This window comes from Scyliorhinus canicula, chromosome 1 (genome assembly GCF_902713615.1).
Source record: "Scyliorhinus canicula chromosome 1, sScyCan1.1, whole genome shotgun sequence".
NCBI lineage: Eukaryota > Metazoa > Chordata > Chondrichthyes > Carcharhiniformes > Scyliorhinidae > Scyliorhinus > Scyliorhinus canicula.
In genome coordinates, this window is record NC_052146.1 from 175,492,971 (window position 1) to 175,511,046 (window position 18,076).

Below are 18,076 nucleotides of genomic sequence, written 5' to 3' on the forward strand. Positions count from 1 at the left end.
TGCTGATAACCAAGCGTATTTTGTCCTCATTTGTGGTTTTGTTTGTTTGCTGTTAGATGGAGTTTTCTTTGATTGATTACTTTATACATTGTTAACACAGATACAAGAATCAAAAACTTTAAACAGGAACACAGCCCTCAGACCACAAGAGAGACCTCCTTCGGGCCGCAGGAGTCGCAGTACAACCCCAAGTGGGAGGAAGACTCCACTGGATGGCAAACAAATAGGTTTTGACCTTGAACAGAAGGTTTGTATTTTTTATTGTCACTAATGTTGCTTTCCTCAGTAAGACATTTCTTCACCCAAAGAGTAGTGAGCCTGTGGAATTCATTACCACAGGAAGATCCAGCAGAGGGCAGCAGAGCAGAGCTACTGATTGGCTGTTCCGGGGAGATTTGCATGCGTGCAGTGCGGTCAGCGTAAGTTGAAGGTGTACCTGCACAAGTGACCCGAGGAGTTCGACGGAAGGCAAGCATCCAGCAGAGGGCAGCAGAGCAGAGCTTCTGATTGGCTGTTCCGGGGAGATTTGCATACGTGCCGTGCGGTCAGCGTAAGTTGAAGGTGGTTTGTGAAGGGGCTTTTCTCGAGTGACAGCTTTACCCGAAACACTACTTACGTAGTGTCTCCCACCCATCCTCCTCCTCTAACCAAAAAAAAAGTTCTGTCCGTTGGATTGCTAAACTAACAAGTTTTTTATTTTTATTTTTCAGTAGTTGGGAAGTTAGTTCAGTGGGAATGGAGGCTAGGGTAGTTGAATGTTCCTCCTGCAGAATGTGGGAGGAAAGGGTCACCTCTAGTGTCCCTGCTGACTACATCTGCGGGAAGTGCACCCAACTCCAGCTCCTCAAGAGCCGCGTTAGGGACCTGGAGCTGGAGCTGGATGAACTTCGGATCATTCGGGAGGCGGAGGAGGTTATTGAGAGGAGTTATAGGGAGGTAGTCACACCTCAGGTAAAAGAAGAAGGTAGATGGGTTACCGTCAGGGGAGGGAGAGGGAACCGGCAGGCAGTGCAGGGATCCCCTGTGGTCGTTCCCCTCTATAACAAGTATACCGTTTTGGATACTGTTGCGGGGGACGACTTACCAGGGGTAAGCAATAGGGCACAGGTCTCTGGCACAGAGTCTGTCCCTGTTGCTCAGAAGGGAAGGGAGAAGAGGAACAGAGCATTTGTCATTGGGGACTCCATAGTTAGAGGAACAGACAGGAGGTTCTGTGGGAACGAAAGAGACTCACGGTTGGTGTGTTGCCTCCCAGGTGCCAGGGTTCGTGATGTCTCTGATCGTGTTTTTGGGATCCTTAAGGGGGAGGGGGAGCAGCCCCAAGTCGTGGTCCACATAGGTACCAACGACATAGGTAGGAAGAGAGGTGGGGATTTGAGACAGAAATTCAGGGAGCTAGGGTGGAAGCTGAGAGCTAGAACAAACAGAGTTGCTATCTCTGGGTTGTTACCAGTGCCACGTGCTAGCGAAGTGAGAAATAAGGAGAGAGAGAAGTTGAACACGTGGCTACAGGGATGGTGCAGGAGGGGGGGTTTTGGTTTCCTGGATAATTGGGGCTCATTCTGGGGTAGGTGGGACCTCTACAAACAGGATGGTCTTCACCTGAACCAGAGGGGTACCAATATCCTGGGGGGGAGATTTGCTAGTGCTCTTCGGGGGGGTTTAAACTAATTCAGCAGGGGGATGGGAACCTAAATTGTAGTCCCAGTGTACAGGATGTTGAGAGTAGTGAGGTCAGGGATAGGGTTAAAAGTTCGAAAGAGGGCACCGGCAAGCAAGGCACTGGTTTGAAGTGTATCTACTTCAACGGCAGGAGCATCCAGAATAAGGTGGGTGAGCTTGCAGCATGGGCTGGTACCTGGGATCTCGATGTTGTGGCGATTTCGGAGACATGGGTAGAGCAGGGACAGGAATGGTTGTTGCAGGTTCCAGGATTTAGATGTTTCTGTAAGAACAGATAAGATGGTAAAAGAGGGGGGGTGTGGCATTGTTAATCAAGGAAAGTATTACGGCGGTAGAAAGGACGTTTGAGGACTCGTCTACTGAGGTAGTATGGGCCGAAGTTAGGAACAGGACAGGAGAGGAGAGGTCACCCTGTTGGGAGTTGACCTCTGAATAGTTCCAGAGATGTAGAGGAAAGGATTGCAAAGATGATTCTCGACAGGAGCGAGAGTAACAGGGTAGTTGTTATGGGGGACTTTAACTTTCCAAATATTGACTGGAAATACTATAGTTTGAGTACTATAGATGGGTCAGTTTTTGTACAGTGTGTGCAGGAGGGTTTTCTGACACAGTATGTAGACAGGCCAACAAGGGGCGAGGCCACATTGGATTTGGTACTGGGTAATGAACCCGGCCAGGTGTTAGATTTAGATGTAGGTGAGCACTTTGGTGATAGTGATCACAACTCGGTTATGTTTACTTTAGCAATGGGCAGGGATAGGTATATACCGCAAGGCAAGAATTATAGCTGGGGGAAAGGCAATTATGATGCTATTCGACAAGATTTAGGATGTATAGGATGGGGAAGGAAACTGCAGGGGATGGGTACAATCGAAATGTGGAGCTTTTTCAAGGAACAGCTACTGCGTGTCCTTGATAAGTATGTACCTGTCAGGCAGGGAGGAAGTTGTCGAGCAAGGGAACCGTGGTTTACTAAGGAAGTTGAAGCACATGTCAAGAGGAAGAAGAAGGCTTATGTTAGGATGAGACATGAAGGCTCAGTTAGGGCACTTGAGAGTTACAGGTTAGCCAGGAAGGACCTAAAGGGAGAGTTAAGAAGAGCGAGGAGAGGACACGAAAGGTCGTTGGCGGATAGGATCAAGGAAAACCCTAAGGCTTTCTATAGGTATATCAGGAACAAAAGAATGACTAGAGTAAGATTAGGGCCAATCAAGGATAGTAGTGGAAAGTTGTGTGTGGAATCAGAGGAGATAGGGGAAGCGTTAAATGGATATTTTTCGTCAGTGTTTACACTGGAGAAAGACAATGTTGTCGAGGAGAACACTCAGGTTCAGTCAACCAGGCTAGATGGAATTGAGGTTCAAAAGGAGGAGGTGTTAGCAATTTTGGAAAATGTCAAAATAGATAAGTCCCCTGGGCCAGATGGGATTTATCCTAGGATTCTCTGGGAAGCCAGGGAGGAGATTGCAGAGCCTTTGTCCTTGATCTTTATGTCGTCTTTGTCGACAGGAATAGTGCCGGAAGACTGGAGGATAGCAAATGTTGTCCCCTTGTTCAAGAAGGGGAGTAGAGACAACCCTGGTAATTATAGACCTGTGAGCCTTACTTCGGTTGTGGGTAAAATGTTGGAAAAGGTTATAAGAGATAGGGTTTATAATCATCTTGAAAAGAACAAGTTGATTAGCGATAGGGTTTTGTGAAGGGTAGGTCATGCCTCACCAACCTTATTGAGTTTTTTGAGAACGTGACCAAACAGGTGGATGAGGGTAAAGCGGTTGATGTGGTGTATATGGATTTCAGTAAGGCGTTTGATAAGGTTCCCCGCGGTAGGCTATTGTAGAAAATAAGGAAGTATGGGATTGAAGGTGATTTAGCGGTTTGGATCAGTAATTGGCTAGCTGAAAGAAGACAGAGGGTGGTGGTTGATGGCAAATATTTATCCTGGAGTTCAGTTACTAGTGGTGGATCTGTTTTGGGGCCACTGCTGTTTGTCATTTTTATAAATGACCTGGAAGAGGGTGTAGAAGGATGGGTTAGTAAATTTGCAGATGACACGAAGGTCGGTGGAGTTGTGGATAGTGCTGAAGGATGTTATAGGATACAGAGGGACATAGATAAGCTGCAGAGCTGGGCTGAGAGGTGGCAGATGGAGTTTAATGTGGAAAAGTGTGAGGTGGTTCACTTTGGAAGGAGTAACAGGAATGCAGAGTACTGGGCTAATGGCAAGATTCTTGGTAGTGTAGATGAACAGAGAGATCTCGGCATCCAGGTACATAAATCCCTGAAAGTTGCCACCCAGGTTAATAGGGCTGTTAAGAAGACATATGGTGTGCTAGCCTTTATCAGCAGAGGGATTGAGTTTCGGAGCCACAAGGTCATGCTGCAGCTGTACATAACTCTGGTGCGGCTGCACCTGGAGTACTGCGTGCAGTTCTGGTCACCACATTATATGAAGGATGTGGAAGCTTTGGAAAGGGTTCAGAGGAGATTTACTAGGATGTTGCCTGGTATGGAGGGAAGGTCTTACGAGGAAAGGCTCAGGGACTTGAGGTTGTTTTCGTTAGAGAGGAGAAGGCTGAGAGGTGACTTAATAGAGACATATAAGATAGTCAGAGGGTTATATAGGGTGGACAGTGAGAGTCTTTTTCCTCGGATGGTGATGACCAACACGAGGGGACATAGCTTTAAATTGAGGGGTGGTAGATATAGGACAGATGTCAGAGGCAGTTTCTTTACTCAGAGAGTAGTAGGGGTGTGGAACGCCCTGCCTGCAACAGTAGTAGACTCGCCAACTTTAAGGGCATTTAAGTGGTCACTGGATAGACATATGGATGAAAATGGAATAGTGTAGGTCAGATAGGCTTCAGATGGTTTCACAGGTCGGCGCAACATCGAGGGCCGAAGGGCCCGTACTGCGCTGTAGTGTTCTATGAAGTAGTTAATGCTAAAACATTGAATATATTCAAGAGGTGGCTAGATATAGCACTTGGGGTGAATGGGATCAAAGGTTATGGGGAGAAAGACGGATTAGGCCATGGAGTTGGATGATCAGCCATGATCGTGATAAATGGCGGAGCAGACTCGAAAGGCCAAACGGCCTCCTCTCCTGCTCCTATATTCTATGTTTCTATGTATCTATGTAAGCTAAGCATTTAATTATGAATCAGTCTGGAGTAATACATCAAATGTTCGGCAGGTACAAACAAGTATGTCAAGGAGATTTGTTTCTTTGTATAAACATGTGTACATCAATTTGGCCAGAATAAAACTTCCCCCAGGAGGTTTCTTTTTGCCTTGTCTTTTTATTCAGCAATTTTGAAACTGGAAAATACAACTCCATTCAGACTTCAGAAGCACATTTCACTTCATAAAGTAAAAACAGTACATTGAAGGGAGATTGTAGGCAGCCCTTTTTGCATAGACACATTTAAAAAAAATCTTGCATATGATATGCAAATGCGATAAATAAAATGCTTTGGCCTTATATTCAAAATAGCTCATTAAATTATCTTTAAAATACCATTGTTGAATTTACCTAGCATTTAATCAATTGTTTTCTAATTAATTTGTCGTACCCCATTTTTCCATTTGTAAATTTGAACTTATAAAATATGGTTTTGTTATTTGCATGGTAAAAACAAAGTGCTCCAGAATACTGCAGATGATTTATGGTATACAGCAGAAGGAATGACAGGGAATAGCTATTGGATAATGTCCTCTGCTAATAACTTTACATCCAATTTGATTGACAAACAGGAGCTGCATTTATTGCTCTAACCCATCTGCAGCTTTCTATGTGGGACCCTCAATAATTGTTTGTCCTTTGTGCAGAACTCTGATTACTGTGCTGTTGCTTTAGGTAGCTGTAAGGAATTGTATGTGATTTTTCAGGTTTCACGGCCAAGCTCCGTTTTATCAAGAAAACCATCTACTTATTATAAGAGTAAAGTTACACGTGATGATGTCAGAGAGGAAATCCAGTACCCAGATGGCAAGGTAATTGGGCAATAAAAAGATTTTAAATGCAGTGTTTACCAGGGAAAACATTTCAGTTTTTAGTACTTTGCATTTTATAGGGGCAATTCAGTCTTCTCACGAAGAACGCAAACTCTTACCTATTTTTGAATCTATGGATTAATTCAGAATAATTAGCTGTGGAAATGGTCAATCAGTGTAGTGATGGGGATATTGCACTGTCATTTAAGAGGGAATGTACTTGACCCTGTACTGACTTTTACACTTATTTGGTACATTCGTTACTTCTTTGGCTGGATTTGTAGAAATAGTACTGCATAGCTTTAGGGAGAGGAAATTGTCAGTGCTTAGGAATAGGAGCAGTATTCAGCTTCTTGAGCCTATGCCATCATTCAATGAGATCAGTCGGTATCATGACTCCATTTTATTCACCTTGGCTCTGCATCTATTCCCTTAGCTCACAAAAAACTGGGGATGGAATTTTCCACTCTAACCACGAAGTGCAATGGTGGGCGGAAAAGGCGAAGCAATCCATCTGCTTTTCAGCTCTTTACATATGCATGAACACCAAAGATGTTGTATCCCATGGAGGGGTGGGCTGGGATTCATCCGTCCCACCTTGACCTCATTGGATCATCTTTCCGGGGCCATTTCTAAACCGCACCCATGCACATCGTTCACTCTCTGCAGCTCAGGACTGATTGTAACAAGTGATAACCCTGAAAGGAAAGAAACCGACTGCCTCCAAGTTCAGTGAGAATTCATTGGGGAAATTCTGGATGCTGTGGAGGAACGCCAGGACATACTTTACCCCCCACATGATGGTAAAAGCAAGTCGGCCAACCTCACCATGCCAGCTCGAGAGCACATCACCAGGACGGTCAGCACCAACGCTGCTTAAAAGAGGAAAGAGAACTGCCATCCAGTGCAGGAGGAGCATGAATGATCTCATCCACTTTTCAAATCAACCTCCTCACTCTCAACACACATCCTCACAAGACCAGCTGGAATTTACCAGGTTACAGTCCACAGGGATCTCACGCACTCCATCACAAGGGACATCACCACTGATTCTCTCTCACACACATTGGCATCTTCATCTCTTCTCACGTCCTGTGCAGCTTGCGTCCTCAGCCTTTACACAGGTCCACCTAGCATCCAGAGAAAACAGGCATCCTTACAATCTGCCTTGGTGTCCGTCTTGCTCACAATCTGTCCATTTGTCTTTATGCAGGAGGAGACCATCCACAACAAAAGGGAGAGATGCCAAAATGGAAGGGGAGAGTGGGTGGATGCTGGAGCCCAGGGCCCTCACATAGTACAAAGAGCATGCGACAGAGCGGGACAGTGAGGACTGGGACTGTGCCTGCGCCAAGGGTCTCCCAAGCCAGTAAAGACCTACAAACAGCTCGTCGTTCAGTTGACAAAACTTTGAATGCTTTGCAATGATGTAACTATACAGTCAATCACTAATTATTACTTCTCTCTTTGACAGGCATCAGCAGGAAAGGAAGAGGCCCATTGGCTCCTTGTCCATCAACCCTAGGCCCTACACCACCTCGGAAAGGGCATCCCGAGGACCAACTAGATGTAGAACCATCATAGTGTTCACCCGCACCTTCCACCAGTGCAGATACACACAACCCAGTGTACCTAGTTGTAGCGCAGGCTCAGGGTCACACTCCTGTGACCACAACACAAAGTTGGGTCCATAGCAGGTAGAGTCAGGGATATCCAAGGTCACTGGCACCTGGAAGACCTCTGGTGGCTAGGTTCTTGGTGGGTCCGAATCAGATGACGAGCCTGTGGACATGGCCCCAACAGAGATGTTGGAGCTGCAAAGACAGACATGGGAACATCAGGCAGCGTTGTCCGGTGCCGTAACCAGATTACAGCGGACGATGAACGAGTCTGTCTTTGTTCAGTTTGATGTCGTAGCACCAACATGCCAGCACACCAAGGCCAACACGGGTATGATGGTGGCCGCCATGGGAGATCTTTGTCCTGGACATTGCCTCTGATATGCGCTTGGACCTGCACTCCATCGGCGAGCCACAGGTGGGATCCATCAGTGGCTAAGTAAGAGAGGGACGGGCAACTCAACCCCACTTCAGGTGCCCCTTCTCAAGGAGTCAGCAGGGCCCCTCAGGCAAACGTAGGGCGGAGGAGTATCAACTTACAGAGTAACTTACCTCCTGACCCTCCAAAGCCTATCCACCATCTACAAAGCACATGTCAGGAGTATAATGGAATACTCTCCACTTGCCTGGGTGAATGCATCTCCAACAGCACTGAAGAAGCTCAACACCATTCAGGACAAAGCAGCCCGCTTGATTGCTCCCGTTTCCACAAGCATTCAAACCGCCACCAGTGACAAGCAGTGGCAGCTGTGTGTACCATCTACAAGATGCACAGATTCCTTAGACAGCAGCTTCCAAACGCACGGCCACTACCAACTAGAAGGACAAGAGCAACAGATACCTGGGAACCCCACCCAGGTTCCCTTCCAAATCACTCACCACCCTGACTTGGAACTATATTGGCATTCTTTCACTGTCGCTGGGGCAACATCCTTGAATTCCCTCCATACCCTCAAGGACTGCAGCGGTTCAAGAAGACAACTCACCACCACCTTCTGAAGGGCAACTAGGGATGGGCAACAAATGTTGGCCTAATTAGTGACGCCCACAATCCGTAAATGAATTTTTTAAAAAAAGCTGGACATCCAGGGTCCTTCCACCCAGATGACTCTGAGAAGGTCCAGCTGATCCCAATACCCTCTGCCTGTAACCCATAAGTTGCAGCTCCACAGGCGAGGAGGGTGCACCTGCCCCACATCAGGAGACCAAAGCAAGCCAGACCCCTCCTCGTCTCAGCCTCGCTAACATCATCACAGACAACAGGGTGTAGCCGTCTGTCTCTACCCCTGCTGTAGATATTGGAGATGCACCAAGACATAGCGGTAGGGAATGGGAAATTAAGATAAATTAGGAGCATAATGATAAAATGGGTGGTCACGATCTATACATAGTGTGCACAAATGTAAATTGATTTTCAATCAGACCACTTCTCATGTTGTGTAAGCCTCTTCTATGTGATTATATGTTCTGTGATCAGTCAAGTGTCACAGATATCTCCCCTCCTCCCAGATGTCCCATCAACTGTGCCTCTATTTTCTGGTTCTCGAACCATCTCATTACAGTGCCTGACTGTTTTCTACACAGTATCAACATGAGTTAAGCCTCTGCCTCAAGAACTTGATGGTTAGCCAAGGTATCTCTGAGTCCTGCTTCAGACATTAATAAATGTTGCCTTGTGAGTTTAGAACCTGGAAATTGCTTTAGTCCCCAGTGCTTCTGCATTGTACTGTGTGATGTGTTAGGCAGGTTGGTTCGATGTGGACTGCACTCGATGCAGGGAAGTTAGAAACAGACGTCTAACACTGGAGAAGATCCAACACTGTTTTATTCAATTATAGAACTGCTATACATATTCAGCTGTGGGTCAACACTATACTGATCTGACTGGTGACCTTGTAGTAGCCTGACCAGACTTACTGGCTACTGCATGGTGTTTGCACTGGCTAGCTCATGGACTCTGATTGTCTCAGTAGCTGGGTCCCGAGAGAACGGGAAACCTAGTCCCTCTGGCTTTATAGTGGCAGTGTCCTGTCTGGTAATTGGCTGTACTGTGTTGTATGCTTACTGGTCATCCTATGTGTCAATTACTGCCTGTCTGCATCTCATTATATACATAAGTGGATATTATGACACTGTGCACAATGTGGATCGTGTAGGATTGAGTGATGACGTGCATGGAGTCAGTGCACTTCCCATCAGCCTTGAACATGCATTAAATACAGTAGTCCCCCTTTATAACGCGGGTGTTGGGGTCCAAGACAGCCACCCGCGTTGCATCCGAGCCGCGGATATCCACGATGGGGGTTTTAAATTTATTTAAAAATCTATGCTAGCGCTTCCCATTGAGAGTCTACGGGGGGCGGGGGGAGAGGTCAGACCCCCGTAGACTCACAATGGGAAGCGCTAGCATAGATTTTTAAATAAATTTAAAACCCCCATCGTGGATCTAATTAAAACAGTGTCAATTTCAGCGGCCGGAGAGGGAAGCTGCTCTCTCACTGAAACAATCAGCCGGCCGCTGAAATTGACACTGCCCGCTGCTCTCTCTCCCTCCAATCCAACTTTTAAGTTTTAATGTTTCTGATTGGAGGGAGAGAGCAGCCGGCAGTGTCAATTTCAGCGGCCGGCTGATTGTTTCAGTGAGAGAGCAGCTTCCCTCTCCGGATCAAAGTGAGCCGGCCGCTGAAATTGACACTGCCGGCTGCTCTCTCCCTCCAATCAGAAACATTAAAACTTAAAAGTTGGATTGGAGGGAGAGAGCAGCCGGCAGTGTCAATTTCAGCGGCCGGCTGATTGTTTCAGTGAGAGAGCAGCTTCCCTCTCCGGATCAAAGTGAGCCGGCCGCTGAAATTGACACAATTGACAGTTGGGGTCCATAAGCCCCCCCGCGGTATATCGTGAACCGCGGTATTGCGGAGCGCGGTATAACGGGGGACTACTGTACAAACCTAAACTCAGAACTGTTATGCATTCCTGTCTATCTGCAGCGTTACATCACGTCCACCACTCCAACTGTTCCCACCATCCAAACTCCATGATTTTGAGCAATGAACCTCACTGATACATGCTGAACCTTGTGACTCCTGCTATATGGTTACAACTGTGCAAGCTAAGGGTTGTGTGCAGAGGCCCCAAGGTGTCCGATTTCAACATGGGAAGATGCAGCTCTGGGCCAGAAGGTGCGGCTAGCATCTCACCACATTAAACCCCTCTGCCAGCTCTGAGATGGTCAATTGATATGATGTTGTGGTCGTGGGTTCGGAAGGTGCTGTCTAAGGAACCTTGGTGAGTTACTGCAGTGCAAGTTGTAGATGGTACACACGGCTGCCACTGTTTGTTGGTGGTGGAGGTTTGGATGTTTGTGGAAACTGGAGCAATCAAGCGGGCTGCTTTGTCCTGGATGGTGTCGAGTTTCTTGAGTGTTGTTGGAGCTGTACTCTTGGGGTCCATATGAATTTGTGAGACTGTTGGAATAAAAGCTAAGAAGCCTCAAATGGGGTCAGAGTGAGGCTCCAAAACATCTCTGATGTGTGCTCTTTATTATCAACAATTGGGGTCCTTAAGGCCCAGATGGAGCGTTACCATTTTATTTTGGGTCCACAGATGCCATGGCTAAGCAGCGTGAAACACTGAGAGACTCCAAACAAAGGTACGGTCGTTACAACTTGATAGATATCAGACTGTGCAGCTCCTGAGGCTTTCACAGTCCATTGAAAGGTGAGATGAAGTGTAGCCTCACATCCAGTACTGAGAGTTACAAATAACTGCATATTGAAGAATTATCTAGTGTAGGGGACAGTGGGGCTTAAAAATTTGATCTGCCTGTATGATTACCTGTGCAGACAATAGGCAGTGCAGATTCAGAATCAACCTTACACATGAAGGCGAGAACCCAGTAATTGGGTCCCCAGGCTATAAAGCAAGGCCAGGCAGAATACCTGGGGCTGGAGCATCCCTACACAATGATATGAACAAGTTCTGTGCCCGCTTTGAGCAGTCAGCCAATGCATCAGTGCCACCCGCCCCAACAGCCCTGGACGCACCCATACCCACTATTACAACCTCAGAGTTAAGAGCTGCCTTCTTGAAAGTGAATCCGCGGAAAGCGATGGGCCCCAACGGAGTCCCTGGACAAGCACTCAGAGCCTGCGCAGACCAGCTGGCGAGTGTATTCACAGATATCTTCAACACCTCACTCCTCCGCTCCGAGGTCCCCACCTCCTTCAAGAAGACCATCATAATATCAGTACCAAAGAAGAACAAGGCAGCCTGTCTCAACGACTACCGACCGGTGACCAGACATCTGTTATCATGAAATGCTTCAAGCGGCTAGTCACGAGACGGATTACTGCCAGTCTCCCAGTCTTGATCCACTGCCGTTTGCCTATCACCGCAACCGGTCCACAGCAGATGCTATCTCCCTGGCTCTACAATCAACACTCGAACACCTTGACAACAAGGACACCTACGTCAGACTGCTGTTCATAGACTACAGCTCCGCCTTCAACACCATTATCCTAATGAGACTAATAATCAAACTGCAATATTGGACTTAACCCCTCCCTGTGCAGCTGGATCCTTGACTTCCTCATCAACAGACCACAATCTGTCAGGATAGGCAACAACATCTCCTCTACAATAGTTCTCAACATCGGGGCTCCACAAGGATGTGTGCTCAGTCCTCTACTATACTCCCTATACAAACATGACTGTGCGGCAATTAATTTAACATGACTGCGCAGACCAATTTAACTCTAACTCAATCTATAAGTTTGCGGATTATACGACTGTGGTGGGGCGAATCACAAACAACGACGAATCAGACTGCAGGAGGGAGATAAATCACTTGGTTGCATGGTGCACAAAAAACAATCGCTCTTGTAAAGTCGGAAAGACCAAGGAACTGATCATCGACTTCAGGAAGCGTAGCACGACACAAAACCCCGTCTGCATCAATGGCTCCGAAGTGGAGATTGTCAATAGCTTTAAGTTCCTGGGAGTCACCATCACCAACAGTCTGTCCTGGTCCACTCACGTTGATGCAATAGTCAAGAAAGCCCAACAACGTCTCTACTTCCTATGGAAGCTAAAGAAATTTGGTATGTCTGCATCGACTCTCACAAACCTCAAGAGATGTGCGACCCTATCTGGCGGCATCAGCCTGTATGGCAATTGCTCGGTCCAAGATCGCAAGAAGCTGCAGAGTGTGGTGAACTCAGCCCAATGCATCACACAAGCTTGCCACCCCCATATTGATTCTATCTACACCTCCCGCTGCCTCAGGAAGGCAGACAGCATTATCAGAGACCTCCCCCACCCAGGCATTGCCTTCTTCCAGACCCTTCAATCAGGCAGAAGGTACAGAAGTCTGAAAGACCCGCACATCCAGAAATAGGAACAGCTTCTTCCCCGCAGCTACAAGAACACTATTCATGACGCCCTATGCTGTTCTTGCTCATGTATTTGCTTTGTTTGGCATCTTATTCCGCACTGTTTGTTGATGTAGGGCAGCACGGTAGCATTGTGGATAGCACAATCGCTTCACAGCTCCAGGGCCCCAGGTTCGATTCCGGCTTGGGTCACTGTCTGTGCGGAGTCTGCACATCCTCCCCATGTGTGCGTGGGTTTCCTCCGGGTACTCCGGTTTCCTCCCACAGTCTAAAGATGTGTAGGTTAGGTGGATTGGCCATGCTAAGTTGCCTTTAGTGTCCAAAATTGTCCTTAGTGTTGGGTGGGGTTACTGGGTTATGGGGATAAGGTGGAGGTGTTGACCTTGGGTAGGGTGCTCTTTCCAAGAACCGGTGCAGACTCGATGGGCCAAATGGCCTCCTTCTGCCTGTAAATTCTATGATCTATGTACCATTTGTCAATGTTCTCTGTTGATTATTCTTTTTGTCTGCTGTGTATGTACTGTATACGTTCCCTCGGTCGCAGAAAAATACTTTTTACTGTACTTGGTACATGTGACAATAAATCAAATCAAATCAGAATCAAATCAAATCAAAAAATTGTCCTCCTCAAGGTGCCTTACCAGACTGCAGGCATACTGTGGATTTCAGTGCTGCTCCTGTCTCTCGAAGGCAGCCATAGACAGTGGAATATTCGCCAGATGCCTGAAAAAGCTGCACCATCTCAGCTCTGCTGAAAAAATGCCCAGTTTGCAGTTATTATCCCATAACAGAAATGTCACAAGCTCCTGAGGCTGCCATTCATTCCAAGGATGAGGACATTGTGACACAAATTGCAATTCTTCATTCAGGGGTGGATGTGGTGCATTGAGATGATTATGATCACAGCCAAGGTTGACCCAGCATGGAGGGCACTGTCTAAAAAGCTTTGCATGGACTATTCCATCTGGAACCTAGTGGCTCTAAGCATGACACGTGCATGTCTGCCTCATCTGGCCAGTGCTATGGCCTCTCCCTCTGGAGCCTCAGTTTCCTCACCCTAGTCAAGTTCAGCCCTTTCTGACGCCCTCATCATCGGACGAGATAGGCAGCTCCTCCATCTCTCGTTCTGGTAAGACCGCCACGCCTTTCAAGCGGTAGGTCATGTAGAGTGTAGCATGATGTGGGAGACCCTCTGGGGAGACTACTGGAGAGTGCAGCCTGACCTGTCCAGACATCGATAACACATCCTCAAGATGCCAATGGTCTGCTTAACCAATAAGTGTGTTGCAAAACGAGCAGCGTTATCCCTCTCCCCTAAGGCTCTTTGTGGCTGCCACATGTGCATCATCAAACCACATCTTTTGCAGGTGGCCTTTGTCACTGAGGAGCTAATCCTGGATCGCTGAAAGCCCACTAATATCTGTGGCACCTGTGTGTGACTCGAGATGTATGTGCCAAAGAACAAAGAAATTGCACAGGAACAGGCCCTTCGGCCCTCCAAGCCCGTGCCGACCATGCTGCCCGTCTAAACTAAAATCTTCTACACTTCCTGGTTCCGTATCCCTCTATTCCCATCCTATTCATGTATTTGTCAAGATGCCCCTTAAATGTCACTATCATCCCTGCTTCCACCACCTCCTCCGGCATGGGAGATTCCTAGATTATGTCAAACATACCTGCATATAATGTTTCTGGTGGTTGTTGACCAACTCCACGTTGATGGAGTAGAACTCTTTCCTGTAGATTAATTGCAGTGGCTACTACCTGGGCACTCTTAGTCACATAAGTGCAGTCAATGGCACCCTTAACATTTGGAAATCCTGAGATCAATACAAGTCCCACTACTCTTGCAACCTGGCTGGCTTATTTCGGGAGAATTGGGTGCCTTGCTAAACCAGACATCCATAATCTCTTGAATGCATTTCTGAGCAGATGCTTGCAAAATATCGCTGAGGTCCCCAGTGGAACCCTGGAATAAGTCACTCGCCAAGCGGTTCAGAGCGGCGGTCACTTTTAGAGCCATTGACAATAGATGGCCCTCGGTCCCTGTGTCATCAACTTCTCCTGGAGAATGTGGTAAATGTGACATCTCTAGACCTGTAAGGCACCTATGGCATTGTCTCATGATCATTTTGAGGTATGAGAGGCATCTTCTGTACGTCCTTGGTCTTGCCAGACTCCTCTGCTCAATCGCTTTGTCAGCTACAGCTTCTGTGTCTTGAGAGGCCCTACTGGTGCTTTAACATCAGGATCAGGCTCTTCCTTTAGCTCAGTCTGGCGGCGACAAGCGCTTCTTATCCTCCTTCTTAGTTGTGTGATTTCCAGAATGAAAGCAACTTTGCTTGTTTCATCCAGAAGGCACTTGTGCTGGATTCTGCGGAAACAATGAACAGAAGCATGAATGAACATGAGTCTGCATTGGTCGCTTTCCAGTCAGTAACTAGGAAATTATTGTTGAAATTATTTCATCCCAACCATTACATCTCCACTCAGGCCCTTGGAGCACTATTACAGTCTTCTCGATCACTAGTAGGGCACCCACCAACCCCCTTCCCTTACGAAACAGGCAAGGCAGAGCTTTGATACAGAGACCTGGATCTGACTGAGTTCTGCCAAGCAAGAGAAGCCTCAGTCAGGACAGTGTCCGACTATATCCTTTGGATTACACACCAGTCCCAACTTGCACTCATATTGTGAGAGTTTTGAAGGAGGGGGCCAGTGGTGCAGTGAGAAATTTTGAGGTGCGGAAACTCTAAAATGTGTTGGCCATACCATTTCTAAATCCACTGTTGAGTTGTTTTCCTATGTATTCATCATTTGAATCCCCCCCAAATCAGTAAACTGTGCTCATGAAAAATATTAATGATAATAGGCTGGAGGTGTTTTATTTTGAACTGTGTGGTATTTTGAATCATTAGTCTTTAGAATAACAAGAATTTCATTCAGCAACATCCTACAGGTCAAGTGTCCATTATCCAAAATTGCTCACGACCGTCTGTGCTTTCTGGCCCCAACTAATTTTACACCCACCGCACCCACCCCCCGCATACTAATATTCTTATGTTATTCATTATAATATGGATTTTAATTAGCAAAATAATAGTGTAATTGCCTCATTATTAAGTAATCGATTACACAACCTGGTTATTTGGATTTTAGCCCCAATTATAGCCTAATCCATCCAGTAAGAATGCTCAATATATACTCCTGCAATTGACTTTGAGAGGGCATAAAATCAGCAAGATGTAGAACAGTTTTCTGACCTGAATCTGCTCTGTGCCCATAAGACTAAGAGCAGAATTGGGCTACTCGGCCCATCGAGTCTGCTCCGCCAATCAATCATGACTGATATTTTTCTCATCCCCATTCTCCTGCCTCCTCCCCATAACCCCTGATCCCTTCACTGATCAAGAACCTATCTATTTCTGTCTTGAAGACACTCAGTGATTTGGCCTCCACAGCCTTTTTTTAAAAAAAAAATTTTATTGAAAAATTTTGAATTTATACAACAACAACGAACCATAATAAAATACCAAAAATAACAATAATATTATCAATCATAAACATTCGCCCCACCTCCATGAACAACACAGCATATTAATAACAACGCAAATTAACACAATATTAAGTTACATAATAGAAACTACAATAAGGAACCCCGTCCCCCTCCCCGGGTTGCTGCTGCTATTGACCAAGATACCTATCTTTGAGCCAGGAAGTCCAGAAAAGGCTGCCATAGTTTATAGAACCCTTGTATTGATCCTCTCAGGGCAAATTTGACCCTTTCCAATTTTATAAATCCTGCCATGTCACTGATCCAGGTCTCCACACTTGGGGGCCTCGCATCCTTCCACTGCAGCAAGATCCTTCGTCGGGCTACTAGGGACGCAAAGGCCAGGACACCGGCCTCTTTCACCTCCTGCACTCCCGGCTCTACTGCAACTCCAAAAATCGCAAGTCCCCACCCTGGTTTGACCCTGGATCCAACCACCCTCGACACCATCCCCGCCACCCCCTTCCAGAATTCTTCCAGTGCTGGGCATGCCCAGAACATATGGGCGTGGTTCGCTGGACTCTCCGAACATCTGGTGCACCTGTCCTCACCCCCAAAGAACCTACTCATCCTAGTCCCGGACATGTGGGCCCGGTGCGGCACCTTAAATTGGATGAGACTAAGCCTCGCACATGAGGAGGAAGAGTTGACTCTCTCCAAGGCATCCACCCAAGTCCTGTCCTCTATCTGCTCCCCGAGTTCCTCCTCCCATTTAGCCTTCAGCTCCTCCACTGACGACTCCTCCACCTCCTGCATTAACTTATAAATGTCAGACACCTTCCCCTCTCCGACCCACACCCCCGAAAGCACTCTGTCCATCGTCCCCAGCGAGGGCAGCAAAGGGAATCCCTCTACCTGTCGCCTAGCAAACGCCTTTACCTGCAAGTATCTGAACATGTTCCCTTGGGGAAGCCCAAATTTATCTTCCAGTTCCCCCAGGCCCGCAAACCTCCCGCCAATAAACAGGTCCCTCAATTTACTGATGCCCATCCTTTGCCACCCCCTAAATCCCCCATCCCTGTTCCCTGGGATGAACCGATGATTGCCACCCAATGGAGCCTCCATCGAGCCCCCTGTTTCCCCCCTATGCCGTCTCCACTGTCCCCAGATTCTTAGAGTCGCCACCACCACCGGGCTCGTGGTAAACCTCTTAGGGGAGAGTGGCAACGGCGCCGTTACCATGGCACCCAGGCTCGTACCTCTACACGACGCCATCTCCATTCTTTTCCACGCCGCCCCTCCCCCCTCCATCACCCATTTACACACCATTGACACATTGGCTGCCCAATAGTACCCCAAAAGGTGGGGCAGCGCCAGCCCGCCTCTATCCCTCCCTCGCTCCAGGAACACCCTCTTCACTCTCGGAGTCCCATGTGCCCACACAAAGCTCAAAATACTGCTAGTCACTCTCTTAAAGAAGGCCCTGGGGATAAAGATGGGCAGGCACTGAAAGAGGAACAAGAACCTCGGAAGCACTGTCATTTTGACGGACTGCACCCACCCCGCCAACGACAATGGCAGCATGTCCCACCTCTTGAACTCCTCCTCCATCTGATCTACAAGTCTGGTGAAATTATGTTTGTGAAGAGTCCCCCAGTCCCTGGCCACTTGCACCCCCAGGTACCTAAAGCTCTCCCCTGCCCGCCTAAGCGGGTGCCTACCAATTCCTTCCTCCTGGTCTCCAGGGTGCACCACAAACACCTCACTCTTGCCTAAATTTAGTTTATAACCTGAAAAGGTCCCAAACTCAGCTAGCAGCTCCATCACCCCCGGCATCCCTCCCACCGGGTCCGCCACATACAGTAACAGGTCATCGGCATACACCGACACCCTAT

The 18,076-nt window shown here is 47.4% G+C and overlaps 1 protein-coding gene across 1 annotated transcript in view; it reads left to right on the forward strand.

Moving 5' to 3' along the window:
* Window positions 1–18,076, forward strand: part of LOC119962740 (centromere protein J-like) — a 168,038-nt gene that overhangs the window by 128,670 nt on the left and 21,292 nt on the right. The window contains exons 12-13 of the mRNA XM_038790792.1: window positions 101–247; window positions 5,575–5,679. Coding sequence (XP_038646720.1) covers window positions 101–247; window positions 5,575–5,679 — 252 coding nt within the window. The remainder of the gene's footprint in view (window positions 1–100; window positions 248–5,574; window positions 5,680–18,076) is intronic.